At 43.1% G+C, this 16,398-nt stretch overlaps 1 protein-coding gene across 4 annotated transcripts in view; it reads right to left on the bottom strand.

The window, feature by feature from the left end:
- The window catches only part of L3MBTL1 (L3MBTL histone methyl-lysine binding protein 1), a 68,476-nt gene that overhangs the window by 11,423 nt on the left and 40,655 nt on the right, over positions 1-16,398 (bottom strand). For 3 of the 4 annotated variants that reach the window (XM_074212172.1, XM_074212171.1, XM_074212173.1), the window contains 8 exons: positions 15,160-15,236; positions 14,371-14,456; positions 11,428-11,538; positions 9,332-9,446; positions 8,948-9,047; positions 7,202-7,399; positions 6,957-7,006; positions 523-629 (listed from right to left, as the gene is read on the bottom strand). In XM_074212172.1, the coding sequence (XP_074068273.1) occupies positions 523-629; positions 6,957-7,006; positions 7,202-7,399; positions 8,948-9,047; positions 9,332-9,446; positions 11,428-11,538; positions 14,371-14,456; positions 15,160-15,236 (844 nt within the window). Of the gene's footprint in view, positions 1-522; positions 681-6,956; positions 7,007-7,201; positions 7,400-8,947; positions 9,048-9,331; positions 9,447-11,427; positions 11,539-14,370; positions 14,457-15,159; positions 15,237-16,398 lie in introns of all 4 variants that reach the window. The other variant, XM_074212174.1, reaches the window with a different exon arrangement.

Below are 16,398 nucleotides of genomic sequence, written 5' to 3'. Positions count from 1 at the left end.
TAAAATAAACAGGTCAGAAAATCTCTGGTTTCCCATGAAGCATGCAGAGGTTGGTTTCCTGTGCCCAAAGCTACCAGATGAGGCTGACCCCAGGCAGGATCTCAGAATGTTACATTTAGTGGCTGCTCCAGAAGTCAGGGTAAGAAGGGAAACCTTGACCTGAGGGCACCAAATGGGAATACTCCTACCCCTTTCTGGGCTGGACTGGCAGCTCCTCTTCTTCACCCCCCTAAAAAAGCCCCCCCCCCCAGTAGGCTTTCCAAAGGTCAGAAAATTGAAGCAGCACCATTAGATGAAAGCATTTGAAAGAGAGCCAGATTTGAACCATTAAGTGTCAGAATATGGGATGGATGATCCTGCAATCATGACTCGCCACCAGTTTGGCTGTACCAGGCTCAGGAAGAGAAGACCTAAAGTTGGGAAGGGGTATTCAGGGCACCTCTGCCAAGTTCTTTCATGCATGGGGTGTGGAGGCAGGGGGAGGAGATGTCCTCCCCCTAGATTCAAGTAGTGCCCTCATACCTCCTCAATGGTCCATTTGGTCACTGATGCTGCATTGACACTTGCTATTCCTGGCAGGAGTTTGCAGTGTTGCTCCCAACATGTGGACAAAGAACGACCCGGGTGAGCTGGCAAGGCCGACATGAAGAAGGATTGGTGCATGTTGTCGGGGGGCAAAGCTGGAAACCAAATGCAAAGCCTGACAGACAAATGGGGAGGGGCGCGAGGCCCACTCTGGGCAGTGCAGGATGTTCCTGAAGGACCACTAGAAGCCAGAAGAGAAGCTGAGACTAGGGAAGGGGGCATGCTTGGAAAGGAATGGGGGGCGGGGATCTGTGAATGTCTGGTGGGTCAATCCCTTTCAACCTCTTTTGTGATCACAATTCAGGTAAGTAAATTACGTGTTTCTGATTCCTCAGAGATTAAGACCTCCCACTTTGCCCCAATACAGGCTTCAGACTTGAGCCGTCCATTCTTAGCCTTTTCCCAAGGCTGATCTTAATCCCTATCCTTGCCTACCCCCCAAATAATGAAAATGTACAGGTGAAGACACTTGGACATCCCATGTAGCTTTATCTTACCAACTTTGAGAGGGAGAATGATTATTGATAAATTATTGATTATTAATGAGAATTGTTATCCATTCTGATGGATCAATATGAATTCATCAGTGTTAATTCTCCACATTGATGGGATGAGATCTGAAGTAAGAAAAATCTGGGTTTGATTTCCTGCCTGACACACTTCTGGGCAAGTCACTTAATCTTTCTGAGCCTCAGGGTCCTCATCTGTAAAATGTGACCACTGGACTGAAGAACATTCTAGCTCTAAATCTGCTCTTATAAATGGTAACCCATTCCTATCTTCCCATCTTATGACTCTCAAACATGCTTCAAATGCTTCACATCCTCTCATAAAATTTCCATGGGGGGGCCTAACATAATGGAAGTCACCCTCTAGGTTTCTTGACATAGTATGGATACAAACAGATGCATATGGATTTCACACTGATTATCTAAATGAGATGGGTGGTGTTTGGCTATGGCAACTTAAAATGGGGATGAGGGTCTTACTCAAGGTCACACAGGTTATGAGAAAGTGGGAAATGGGAGAGAGGGACAGAGGAAGATAATTTATTAAGCTCCCACTATATGCAAAGCATTTTGCAAGTATTAATTAATTGATGAGATAATTTGTTTTATTGATCCTCATCACAGCCCTGGAAAGAAGGGCTATCATTATCATCCCCATTTTACAACTGAGGAAACTGAGGCAGGCAGACAAGTTAAATGACTTGCCCAGTCACACAGCTGGTAAGTACTTGAGGTTGGATTTGACCTCAGGTCTTCCTGACTCCAGGGCTAGTGCTTCATTGTGCCACCTAGCTACCCCAGGCTCAAAAAGAGGAGCTTAACAAATACTTGTTCATTGTGGATTGATGGGATTACACATGTTACATCCCTATCTGACACCAAACTCCCTCTTCCAAGGGAACAAATAATTATAGGGGTTTGTTGGGGACCCAGTTCTTGACATTGTAAGATCCATTTGTGAAAACATTTGAGCTCTTATGTCCTCAGCAAGGTAACATTTAATTAGCTCCTACTGGATGCTCAACATTTTTCTATGTATTCACTATCTCTAGGGTGTCCAGCACTTAGGGTCCATTGTGGTCTTTTAGGAGAAGTGATGGCTCTAATGTTGAAGAGGTCTGGGGTCAAATTCCTCTCTGACATTCACTTGCTGGGTATGAACCTGTACAAGTTATTTAATTTTTATGTGTTTTACTATCCCCATCTTGGGTTTATCTGCTAAACTCTAGGAAGCTGCTCCTACTATTGGTGGAAAGATTCCTTAAATGAGAATTCCTTAAACTGATAAAATCACAGACCTTTCAAGCATTCCTGTCCTGTATCCTCAGGATTGTGTTAAAGGCTGGGGTGGAGCACAAATAGCCCCTATCGATCAGTGCCAGCCAAGACTGGCAACCCTTTCCAAAGCCAGAAAGTTCTCCCTACCCCTTTCTCTGGGGGGGGGGGGGGGGATGAGTGTGGTGCAGTGGAAAGAATATTGGAACTGAAGTCAGTGGACTTGAATTCAAATTCTGATTTTGTCATTTACTATCTGTGCCTTTGGGTAAATCATTTCATTTCTCTGGGTCTAATTTTCCCATCTGTAAAATAAGAGATCTTTAAGCTCCTTTTCATCTCTACATCTGAAATCTTTTTTTAAGGTTTTTTTGCAAGGCAATGGGGTTAAGTGACTTGCCCAAGGCCACACAACTAGGTAATTATTAAGTATCTGAGGTCAAATTTGAACTCAGGTACTCCTGACTCCAGGGCTGGTGCTCTATCCACTGCACCACCTAGCCACCCCTTTATGTCTGAAATCTACCTTTTCTCTCATTCTTCTCTTCTTTTTTCAACTTCTTGTTTCTCTGTTAACTAGCTAAAGAACCAAACTGTATTCTTAAAATTATTTCTTTTAGGTTTTAATTACTGAATTGAGTTTTATGATAGGTATTCTTAAGTTTAAAAGGGTCTTAGAATACCTCCTTATTTATTTATTTGTTTGTTTTTTAGGTTTCTGCAAGGCAATGGGGTTAAGTGGCTTGCCCAAGGCCACACAGCTAGGTAATTATTAAGTGTCTGAGGCTGGATTTGAACTCAGGAACTCCTGACTCCAGGACTGGTGCTCTATCCACTACGCCATCTAGCCGCCCCACCTCCTTATTTAAAAAGTCAAAATCGAATGACTTTTAAATGTGTCTTAGCTAATTAAAAAAAATTTTTTTTGGATTGAGTTTAAATGACTTGTTCAGGGTCACACAGCTAGTAAGCATCTGAGGTCGAATTTGAACCAGGATCCTCCTGACTCCAGGGATAATGTTCTATTCACTGTGACACTTAGTTACCCCTCCACTGATTTATTTTTGAGGGTCAATGACCTCAAATTATTTTTTCACTCAGTGTTTGAGGCCAGACGATCATTTTCTTTGGCTTTAAATCTACTTTAGGATCCAACTGCAACTTTCTTTACTTTCCCCTCATCCCCATTCTCCTCTATGTCTTGTCTCTAAGACTTTTTCCAGCTTTCCAGCTCTCCACTCCTGTCTCTGTCTGTCTGTTTGTCTGTCTCTCTCTCCTGTCCAGGGGTCTAACTTTTTTCATAGACATTGCCTTCTGTGAGGTCCCGAAGGATCTCCTTGTGGTCAAGGCTGGGGGAACTTTTCCCACTGTGTTTCTTTACTCAGAGTAAAGAACTCCAGAGTCCACTCTGCACAACTGCAGAGGACAAAATCTCTGCCAAAGCTCTCCAGTCACCTTGCCTGTAATAAAAGCTTTAAGAAGTCTTCACCTAAAGCAGTGTTGGGAGAAGGGGCAGACCTTATTCTCACAAAGCACAAGAGAAATAATTCTACAACTTTTCTTCTTCACAGCAGAACCATAACTGGAAATTTTTTGGTTTGGATAAAGGAAGTGACCTGGGTGGGGTAAGGGGAGCTCACCTGGGATGTGGAGGCTGGGGGGGGGGGAGGAAGCATGCCCAGGACTGGTGTTGTTGGCACCCAATAAATTTTGTTATCCTGGACAAAGCTCCATCGCCACACCCTAGTTATACCTCTGCTTCACAGTGACCCATGGCAGGATTTCAAACATCACAACCAGCTTCTTCCTCATGCCTACCTGTCATCCCTCTAACTGCATCTCAAGGCCACTTCTCTTGCTCTGACCTCAGGGGGAAATGGAAAACAGATGGTCACTCAACTGCTTTTTTTCCCCCCAAAATACCTTTATGGGGCCGGCTAGGTGGTGCAGTGGATAAAGCACTGGCCCTGGAGTCAGGGGCCGGCTAGGTGGTGCAGTGGATAAAGCACCAGCCCTGGAGTCAGGAGTACCTGGGTTCAAATTCAGTCTCAGACACTTAATAATTACCTAGCTGTGTGGCCTTGGGCAAGTCACTTAATCCCATTTGCCTTGCAAAAACCTAAAAAAAAAAAGATACCTTTACAAGGGAAAAATTCTGGGGTTGAGAGCACCATAATAAAATTCAAAGAAGGATGAATGAGAAATATTGCAGTTTGTTCAGGAAGAGCATTGGCCTTAACATCACAAGATCCATGTTCTAATCCCCACTCACACTTATAGTGTAACCATGTACAAGTCACCTAAACTCTGTAAGATGGAGATAATAAACTCTGTACCATTTAATCTATAAGATAGGTGCAAAATGATTTAAGTACTTCAAAGTATTAGAGAAACAGGAGCTATTAAGAAACCCATTGTCAATAGCACTGACTTCATAAAAAAGTAAATAAGGAGTAGTAAAAAGAAATGTTCAATACCCATTTGCCATTCCCATGATGGGGAAATCACTTCACCCCTCCGTCCTCTGCAAAACAAGAAACTTAACTCGAGAATGAGTAAAGAAATTGTGATATGTGGAAGTAATGAAATATACTGTGTTATAAGTAACAAGGAATATGAAAAATTCTTAGAAGTATGGGGGACTTGTTTGAACAGATGAAGAATGAAGTAAGCAGAACTGAGAAGACAATATACACAATGACCACAACATGGTAAGTGGAAATAACAATAACAAAAAAAATGAAACTGAATATTTTATAATAATGGTCAAGTTTGGCCTTGGAGAAGACGGGACAAAATATTTCCTTTCTTTTTTTTTGAGAAGAGGACTACAGGTAAGTAATAATAGATATACCATCAGATGGAGGTGATGCATTAATTTTGTGGAAGTTTTTTAAAATTTTATTCTTTATTATGAAGGAAGGTTCACTGGATGGGGAGAGGGGGAAGGATATATTTGGGAATGTAGATGATGTAAAAACAAAATAAACAGTAAATCAAATTAAACTTTTTGAACAAAGGGGCTAGACTAGATGATGTTACCAGTAATGCAAATCAATAAAGAATATATTTATGTTGGTCTGTCTCCTTCCCTTGAGTGGCTAGAGCAACCTGAGAAGTTCATCCAGAGTAGACGCCATGTGAGCAGCTGCACCTTTATTGAAGGTGCCCAATGAGAGAAATAGGCAGAAAATGCAGCAAGAAGGAGTTAGGTTAGGCATCAACAAAAATTGCTAGACAAATGGTGAGGATATAAAGGGGCCAGACTTATCACAGCTCCACATGGTCTGTGGTGGACAAGAATGGGTAGAAGTCCTGGAGAGAGCATCACATATCCTACAGAAAAAGGGCAGAGGTGGAAACTGTACCTTCACAACAAGAAGTCTCTGCTTCTTGTATATTTGGGGAGGCACAGGAGGACCTCAAGCCAGATGTAAGCTGCTGACATTGTCCTTGGAATCAACCTAACTTTCTGCTTCTCCACTCTATATTTTCCCTGAAAGACTGCTATGTCTGTCTCCTTGCTTCTTTATTCTTCTAGGAACCTCTAACTTTAACACCCAAGGAGGTGGAGCCATGTACTGAAACCTTCATTGGCCTTGGCTTCTATCATGGAAAAGACCCATCTTGTAGTCTGAGGCCCAGCTTCCACAAGCTGAGCCCCCTTCCACCTATCCAAATATATTTCTCATTATTCTATTAAAAAGAAGTCTTAGATGTAGCCTTCACATTATCCAGTGAATAAGAAGCTTGTTCTCAAGTCTTAAGAGTTTTGACCCTTTCCCTCTTTTTCTTTATTCCAAACCCTCCCTTGAGATCCAGTTTACATCTGATTTCTTCTATAAATCCACCTCAGATACATGACCTTGTAGTGATCATTCCTTATGTAAACTCCTACTGAATTTATGGTTTCTTTCTAAGGGCTTAGGATCAAAAAAAATTTTTTTTTAACATGGCAATGGGGTTAAGTGACTTGCCCAAGGCCACACAGCCAGGTAATTATTAAGTGTCTGAGGCTATATTTGAATTCAGATCCTTCTGATTCCAGGGCTGGTGCTCTATCCACTGCACCACCTAGCTGCCCCAGGATCAAAATTTTAAAATCTCTTTCTTGATCCCTGGTTTGTTATGGACATAATGAGTCCTTTCTGCTTCTTAGCATTATTCAAAATCACTCCACACAGATGAAGTGTCTGTGTCAGTTGTCACAAACCATTGTCTGTGAATGGAAGACTACACAAGTAGGTTGACCACTGAAGATCCAGAGGGGCAACAGCTCCTTATGAAACAAAGCATTGGGGAGCAACCCTCTCTTGGGCAGAAGTCTCTAACAGTGAGCAAATGAATGGAAAAGGAGAGACTATTTGGAAAGGATTGTAGATGGACAACAATACCCTGTCACCTCCTGCTTTCTCTGGCTTCATTCACATTATTCATCAGCAAATCTTAACCAAGACCCTACTGAATGCAGAATCCTAGGCTGGGTTAGGCAGGGATGGAGACACTGAGACAAAGGACAAGCCAAGAAGCTGCTGGGATTGTAGAAAACATGGTCACTCCATGCCAGGACAGCTCCTGGGCACTTACCCAGGAAGTCATCCTGCTGGATTTTCCGATATTTTGGAGGGCGCCCGATCCTAAAGAGAAACAAAGAAAGGTCATGGGAGTTATGGGCCCAACAGACTTCTTGTGGCTGTTACTGTTGTTACTGTTGTTCCAATCTAGATCCCCATGTGCCCCCTGGGCCTTCCTCACAGGACCTGTGGCCCTCCCCCAGAGAAGACACCCCTTGCCCAGCCCCCAGCCCTAGGAGCTGGGTGGCCTTGTCCTACCGGCCATGGTGTCGGGATTTCTTCCTGGGGGTGAAGCCAATGAGATTCCTCTTGCGAGCAGAGGCCTCTGTGTCCGACAGCTCAGCTTTCACTCGGCCCTGGTTCCTCTCGGCCAGGGGGCAGCCTGAGAGGCAATGATGGGCTGTGAACTTTCCAGTGACGTGGCCAGAGCCATCACAGCCAGGTGTGGGGCACTTCCTGGGAAGGGAAAGGAGACACAACCAAAGTGACCAGCAGTCTTGGAACTGGATCCTGCTTCCTGGATGCCCAGGCCTGAGTACCCGAGTCCTCTGCGTAGGCACATTCCTGGATGTCTCTGTGGCCCCTTCCTCTGATTGGTCTTTTTCTCCCGGAAACTCCACTTTAGAGAGGTCAGCTGTGTTCCTTTCTTCTTTCTTCTCTGGGCCTCGGGTCTTATTCTCCAATCTTCTTTCTCCACCATGCCCCTTTCAACTTCTTTTTATATGTGGTCTCCCCATTAGAATGGAAACTCCTTGGGACAGGGGCAGGCTTTCTTTTTACTTCTATTTACATCTCCAGTGCTTAGTGAGTGACCCACAGGAAGCACTGAAACACTTCTTGACTTGACTTCCAATCTGTTGCATCTTCTAGTCCTCCAGAAGATGTTCTGTCCCACTAGGTCTTGTGCTTTCATGACCCAACTCAAACATCTCACTGGTCAAGGGACCCAAATTGGTGAAGACTATGGACAGAGCCAGGGGCAGATGGTGGGGGAGAAGGAAAGGGTTAAAGAAGGTGGGCTGAAAGTGAAAACTCACACAAGCCCCATGTAAACATGGTTATAGCTGTTTACAGAATTCATACTTACAAAATCTTAGTTAGAAGGGGCTTTTAGGGGGTACCTAGGCCAACCTTCCACTCCCAAGAAGAATATCAATTACAAGACATTTAATAGCAGTCAATTAGTCTCTGCTTCAACTCTTTCAGAGATGAGGAGCTCCCTATGTCCATTCCACTGTTGATGAACAACTGAATTTTATTCAGTTTTTCTTTATATTGAACCAAAATCTACTTCCCAATGGTTTCTGTCCATCAGTCCTAGATCTACCCTGAGGTCAAACAGAATTTGTTTAGTCCATCTTCCACATGACAGTCCTTCAGATATTTGAAGGCAATATGCCATTGTCTTTTCAAAGTCTTCTTCATATTAATCATCCCTGGTTCCTTCAGTTGTCTCCATATGACATGATTTCCAGTCCTCTCTCCATCCTGGGCACCATCTCTGGAGCATCAGTTTGTCAATATCCTTCATAAAACATAAACTAAACACAATACTGCAGATTTGACCTGAGGAGTTTCCATTCCATTGTTTTTCTTTAGTGTTTGATTTTTAGCAGGACTCTCTGAGCATCTTCTCTTTCTTCTTGTCATGGTAGTTCCAGATCATCTTCAGAAGTTATCCAAGTCTTCTGAAGTCTAAAAGCTTTTCCCAATACCCAAGAGATGCCCCCTGTTTCTGATTGGGGGCCCCTGATTGGAGAGGCTAGCAGCAGGGTTGGGGGAAGAGGAAGACAGAATCACTTTACTCAGTTTAGGTTAGACTCAGCTGCCAACATAGTGACCTGTGGGCAAGTTTGAACTTCTTAGGGTGGATGTGTAGGTGCCCACCAAAACTTAGGGAATATGCCCTATGACATCTCTCCAACAGAAATAGCATCATCCAGGGCAGGAGGAAGGGGACAGGGTTGCTTTCTCATTCATTCACTTAGTCACTCACCCACCCACCTGTGGTGAAAACTGTATTTGGAGGTCTTAACGTGGGGTGGGCTCTTACAGCTAAGTGGGGGGCAGCCTCCAGGAGAGGAAGAGCTGGGTTCTCTGGGTCCTAGAGAAGAAAGAACAGGGAAAAAGAGGTCAAGTCATCTATGGTTCCTGGGACTGCCAACCCCAGCTTAAGGCTCCTATGCAGAGGATACATTATTACTTAGTTCCTGAAAGCTCCTGCCCATCTACCCTCACCATCCCTCCCCCAGCCCCCCAAACCCAGGGAGGATGGCACTATAAAGGAGAAAGTATTAGGAATCCATGAAATGGTCTCTGCTGGGTAGGGATATGTACTGAGCCAGGGGTATGTGCCCAGGGGTTCTTTGGGGGAGGATAGGTACATACTGAGTGGGGGCTGGAGGGGGTGGCCAGTCTTGGAGCACCAGCCCACAGGGTGTAGGTCAGGATGGTCAGAATCAATCCAAAAGTCGTAGGCATGACTCCAGCCATCAAAGTGGAGCTAAGGAAGCAAGACAACCAGGCTCCAACTCCCCCAGGCCACTGTCAGGAACTCCTCCCTCTCCCCTGACCAGTCTAAATTGCAGGGTGAGCAGAGACAGACAGCTAGAGGATCCCACCACCCTCATAGGACAAGAGAGAGGAACTGTAACCTCTTTCTCCCCTCAATTCTTCATATGAAGCTTTGTAACTATCCCATAGGGACTCACATTGAGTAGAAGGCATATTCCCTTTCCTAGTCTCTGACTCTACCCAGCCCATTCAATGGAGAGAACTCCACAAAGTCTTGGGATAAAGGGGGACCCCTGGGAGAAAGATGGTCAGCAGAAGCTCAGAGGATGAAGTTTGGCTCCCTTCTCTCTTTAAATTCACTCCTTTTTTTGATCTCATTCACTTCCATGTCTTGAACTATCACCTTTATGAATATGACTCTAATTCCAGTCCTGACTTCCCTTCTGCAGACCCATATCTCCAACTACATAATGGGCCTCTCCACCTAGATGCCCCCTCCTGGCAGCTATCATTATCTCCCCACCCAAGAAAAAGACATGCTCCCCTTTCCCAATGAATCTGACTCACAGTCTCTCTCTCTCTCTCACTTCCAGCTCCTATCCTAACAACTTCCAAGTTACATGTTGAGTTCTCCCAAATATCCCAACTTCTCAGGTCATCAATCTATTCTACTCTTTTCTTCTACTCTTCCATTCCACCTCAGCTACACACAGGTCATACTCTTGATCTTGTCTTTATCCAAGAGTATTCCACTCAATGATCAAGAGGGCTTTGCAATCCTTTTATCTGATCAAAACATCATATCATTTTCCTTCTCTCCCTATGCCTTACTCTTCCTAAGCCTATCTTTGTGCTCACTAAAATTGTAATTTCTCCCCCCCCCCCCCCCCAGTATTGTGTCTCCTCTGCTTTGGTCCAACTCTTCTTTCTTATCAATTCAGATCCATTGATGAACCAGATTCATCTCCATACTGTCCTTTACTCTTTTGTTCCCTTGCTCCCATAAAGGAAAAGGAAGATTCATCAAGGATCTATTATGGGCCAAGCACTTTTAAAATATTAACTCACTTACTCTTCACAACTACCCTGGGAGATAGGTGCTGTTATTTTTGCTTGTTTGTAGGTGGCCAGCATTAAGTGACTTGTCCAGGTCACACAATTCCACAAGCTAGAGCCAACTCACCCATCCATACCCTACTATTTTCTTTCATGTAACTGATATTCCAGTCATTCTCTTTTGCTCTGTTGACCATTCTCATTCTATCCTTTCTCATCTTTGTGCTCTTCTCATTCCATACCCCAAACACTGGAATGAAGGTTCACATTACGCACCCCACTTTCATCTCTATCCACTGAATTTCCTCCTTTACCTCAACTAATTTTGCCACCTCTTTCATGAAGCCCTCTTTGACCACCCAGGTGAAAATTCTATCTCCTTTAAATTTCTGAGAGTATTTCTTCATTCATGCATCATTTATTTATTTGTTTATTTGTTTATTTAGGTTTTTGCAAGGCAATGGGGTTAAGTGGCTTGCCCAAGGCCACACAGCTAAGTAATTATTAAGTGTTTGAGACCAGATTTGAACTCAGGTACTCCTGACTCCAGGGCCGGTGCTCTATCCACTGCACCACCTAGCCACCCCTCTCAGAGTACTTTTGCTTGTAACTTTCTTTTATTTGTTTCCTCTTACTCTTCTCATTTTCAATTACTTTTGTATATGTCCTCTTCCTGACTACCTCCTCCCCCATCAGATTATAAACTCCTTGAAAACAGGTGCTCTCTCCGTTATCTATCTATTTTTGTGTTTCTAACTCCAGGCACAGTCACTACCTCACATAGAGAAGATACTTGATAAACATTTTTTGACTTGCCTTGAAGGGCAGGCCAGAACAGTCTTGGAAACAAAAAATGGGACTTATTAGACTCCCACCCAATCTGCCTATTCTCCTTTCCCAGGCCCTGGTGCCACCTTTATCCTGTGGTCTTCCACATCCTCCACGCTGGCCACTCGGATCAGAGCTGGACTTCTTCGGTCCACAGCTTCAAGCTTCATGTTGATGAGGAAACCATGGGGTGGTCGCTGCAAGGGGACAGGTCATCAGGCTGAAAGCCCAGCTTGATGGACTTCCAGAGTGGTCCCTGATGGAATCACCAAACCTCAGGGAGATATCTGACAACACAGGTGTTCTAAACCCCTCAGACCTCCTGGGGTGTTCCCTTTAGGTCTCCATAGGCAGCTGGAGTGGCTATGGGGCTATGGGGCAAATTCAACACCTAGGTCACTGAATCTGAGCTGGAAGGTCACCCAGGGGGCATTTGGTCTAAAGTCTAACCTCCTAACCAACGAAGGAATCTCCTCTTCATAGTGTTTTTTTTTTTTTGGCTTTTGCAAGACAATGGGGTTAAGTGACTTGTCCAAGGTCACACAGCTAAGTAATTATTAAGTGTCTGAGACTGGATTTGAACTCAGATCCTCCGACTCTGGGATTTGTGCTCTATTCACTGTGCCACCTAGATGATCCTTCTTAATAGCTCTTGATAGGCAGTCATTCAGTCTCTGCCTCAACACCTCCCTGGCAGAGAGTGGCACATTTTTTTGGGGGGACAATTCTAATTATGAGGAAGTTCTTCTTTAAAATAAGGCAAAATCTGCCTCTTCTTTTCCTACTGACCCATCCTTGTTCCACAGTTAGGAAACAAGCAGGGCAAGTATGATCCCTCTTCCACATGGGAGTCTATATTTGCAAATATTAGAAGCAATTTGAAGGCCTAGTTGAATTATTCTGAATTCCGAGGTCATAGAAATATTGTGCTTATTTTATATTTCCTTTATTTTTCTCTTGGTTGGGGGTAGGTCATGGTTATGTAGTCTCCAATTATATATGAAAATGGGTGGAACAATTCACATTAAGTAATGAGAAGGCTTCCTGATAGCCTAAGAATAAGCCTAGGGGTATAGAATAGACCAGTGGGCTTGGTCTGAGTAGGTGGGCATGCCAAATTAAGGGGACGGGAGACAGGAATTGTGAAATCAGAAACTCCTTTCTCATTTAAACATAAAACTTACATTTTACAGATGGCCCAGAGAGGTTGTAAATGGCTTAAGGCAATATTCATGATAACAACATATTATTTATAAATCAACTTTAAAAATGACTTCTATGGGACAGTTAGGTGTTACCTTGCAAAAACCTAACAAAAAAAAAAAATGACTTCCACACACTTAACTCATTTGAGTTTCACAACAACCATGGAAAGTAAGAACCTCAAATATTAAAACCCCATTTTACATATGATGAAATTGAATAAACAGAGAGAAACTAATGACTCATGATTATTCAACCAGCATGTAAATCCAGCATTCTTCCATTACTAGAATTCAAACTCGGGCTACCCATCTTGAAAACCTGGGTTTTCCCTACTTTTCCACCTTGTTTCCCATTAGGATGAAAGAAAATATGAACACTCCAACCTGGGAAAGACTCATTTAGATCAGGTAAGACCCAGAGAACTGTCCCTCAGAAGAAGAATTTAGCAGTTATATAATACAATTTGGGATTGGGTAGTTTTATTTATGATTCTTTTTCTTTTTTTTCTTTTTTGGTTTTTGTGGGGGCAATGGAGTTAAACGACTTGCCCAAGGTCACACAGCAAGTGTCAAATGCCTAAGTGGATTTTAACTCAGGTCCTTCTGACTTCAGGGCCACCTAGCTGCCCCTTTATTTGTAGTTCTACTTACTTTACTCTAGTATATTAACTATGAGTTTGAATTTTTTCTTTGCAGATGAAATCTTAACTACATACATTTGTGGCTTGGATTGAGAGAATGGGTTGGAGAGGTAAAAGAGAAAGAAGTAGGTCCTGGACATGTCCTCTAAAATATCTTGGGAGTAGCAACAACAACAGAAGAGGTAGATGGAGAAAATGCAGCTGATCTTCAAGGTTTGGCTCAGGTACTGGCTCTTCAGGAAGCCCTCCCTTATTCTCCAATAGTAAGTGTTGCTTCCCCCCACCATCCTATATTTAAAATATATCAAGTATCTGATATTGATTTAATCACTTTATAGGTTACATCTCCCAGTAATATGTAAACTCCTTGACAGCAGGGAGTGTTGGTTGTTACTATCTTTGCAGACCCTAGAATAATACTATATATCAAATATATCCATCAAATATATATATTTGAACTTAATAAGTTATTGTTGAATTGAATCGAATCTGATTCCAGGGAGCCAGTCAAGAAGGACTCAGGGATTAGGTGACTCTTGGTTGGGGCTGACTAGCTTCATCCATTTATTGATGAAGAACCTACTATGGGCTACTTCATTAGACTATGAGCTCTTTGAAAATAGGGACTGGTTTTTGTCTTTCTTTATATCCCTAATACTAGGCCTAAAATAGGTGCTTAATGCTTGCTGACTGACTGCTAGATTCTGCTATATTCAAAAGCAAAAATGAAAATTTTTCCCTTTCTCAATGACCTTACTTCCTATTAGGAAAACAACAGATGCTCAGAAAAATAAATATAAAATATACCAAAGAAAAATCCAAGAGTGGTTAAAGGTCAAAGCTCTGGAGTCAAAGGTAAGGTCATTTAGAACTACTTCAAGAGCATCAAAGATTTAGGGTTGGAAAGGTCCTCAAAGATCATCTGGTCCAACCCTCTCATTTTACAGGTGAGGAAACAGGCTCAGAGAGGTTAATTGACTTGTCCAGAGTAATACAAGATTTAAACCCAGGTCTTCCAACTCCAACTTCCAGCTCTTTCTTTTGCACCTCACTGGTGTTGTGGAAATAGTGTGTAGGTCAGTGAGGCCCATCCTCCCTTCCTGTGGCCTTTAGATCATTGACAGAACAACCACAGCCCTTTGTCAGACCTCATTCTCATAACCACTCTTGCCATGTCACTTACCACTTTGAAGGCCCAGGAGGGGACAGCAGAGGTTCCAGTCTCTTCAAGGTACTTTTCCCAGCAGAAACTATCAGGATCAGGGTAATCTAGAGGGGAAGATGGTGAGCAAGCAATGAGGGGTAGGAGGTTGTAGGGGGTCTGGGTCTCCAGTCCTCAGGTATGAATGAATTAATCAATGAATGGACCAGGAGCTACGCTGAGTAGCTACTGCATAACTATATGATGGGTCTACCATACTCAAATGGGAAAGGGCCAAAGAACCCCTAGCCAAAGTGGAGAACAAACCCCCAGTTTCCATATTTCAGCTCTGGACATGTCAGATTTCTGGCCACTGAGGCAGGCGGGGGGGGTGGACTGGAAATGAGGCACCCAAATACAGTCATTTCCAAATCCTCTTTGAGTGTTACTGTTCTGGTTTTACTATCCTACTTGTCTCTATTTCCTGAGCTTTCCCAAGACATACAGAAAAGGAATGATGTCTAGGAAAGCATGTATTACTTTGCTCATTGGTATCATTGGAACCACTTGTTAGACACATATCCTTTTGACTGGACTACTAGGAACTTGGGAGCAATGACCTTCCCTTCAGTCTCTTAGAAGGTTCTGAAGGGTTCCACACTCCCAGGATGAGACACTTCCCTTCAATACAAGGTAACAAGGTGGGTAGTGCCCATAGATTGAGAAAGGGCATCCCTCCCATCCAAATCTCCCATAATTGAAATGTATTTGTTGGAGCAGGGGGATAGGATGGAAGGATGACATATGGGGGAAAGGAATCATGCAGGTCACCTTGTGGAGGGGTAAGCGGTTTTCCTTGCTTCTGGCACCAGCCAACAGGGTGAATGTAAGGACTGCTGGGGTCACACCTGAAACACAAGGAGATCTCAATGTTCAGAGTGCAGCTCTCAAGACACTAGACTTCTTTATGGTGGGCAAGTCTTTAGGGATCAAATAGCTCTGGTTTATTGCTTTTTTTTTTTTTTTTTTTTAGATTTTTCAAGGCAGTGGGGTTAAGTAGCTTGCCCAAGGCCACATGGCTAGGAAATTATTAAGTGACTGAGGTCAGATTTGAACTTAGGTACTCCCGACTCCAAGGCTGGTGCTCTATTCACTGTGCCACCTAGCCACCCTTGGTTTATTGCTTTTTTTTTTTAGGTTTTTTTTTTTTTTGCAAGGTAGTGGGGTTAAGTGGCTTGCCCAAGGCCACACAGCTAGGTAATTATTAAGTGTCTGAGGTCAAATTTGAACTCAGGTACTCCTGACTCCAAGGCCAGTGCTTTATCCACTACGCCACCTAGCCACCCCATGGTTTATTGCTTTTTAAAAGTCTTTAATGCTTCAAAGTTTTTTAAAAGCAAATGGTTATGAAAAACTTGAATAGTATAATTAATTTGTCTTAATCTTGTGATCCTTTTCAGATTAATTATCTTATTAATTAGAAAGCCTTTCCTATTTTAAAATAACACAAAATGACATTTGATATTTTTCCCCTCAAGTTAAAAAAACCCCAACAACTGGATAATGCTCTCTATTTAAAAGGTTGGCAGTGGAGGATAAGAGTTTGGTCTTTTATTTGTGGTCTGACAGGAAACCTAATCAGTGAACCCTCCACCCTCTAATCCTGGGTTTCAAGATATAACACCCCTCTCCCAGTTCCAACATTTTTCTTCTTTTCATCTTGGTTTTAGTGAAATTTTCTCCCTCCCCTTAGTAGTCCAACTCTATTTAAGGCCCCCAGGGCTTTGAGACCCTCTCAACTCTTGAAGGCTCCAGTCTATTAGAAAAGAAGTAACAGTCACCTTTTTTTTTTAGGGTTTTTTTTGCAAGGCAAATGGGGTTAAGTGGCTTGCCCAAGGCCACACAGCTAGGTAATTATTAAGTGTCTGAGGTCAAATTTGAACTCAGGTACTCCTGACTCCAGGGCTGGTGCTTTATCCACTGTGCCACCTAGCTGCCCTGTAATAGTCACCTTTGATGAAAAAAAGAGAGGAGGATGAAGAAAGATGAGGTGAAGAAGAGGAGAGAGAA

This window comes from Macrotis lagotis, chromosome 1 (genome assembly GCF_037893015.1).
Source record: "Macrotis lagotis isolate mMagLag1 chromosome 1, bilby.v1.9.chrom.fasta, whole genome shotgun sequence".
Lineage (NCBI taxonomy): Eukaryota > Metazoa > Chordata > Mammalia > Peramelemorphia > Peramelidae > Macrotis > Macrotis lagotis.
Note: the sequence above shows the minus strand (reverse complement) of the source record. Positions and strands in the feature narration are given on the sequence as shown.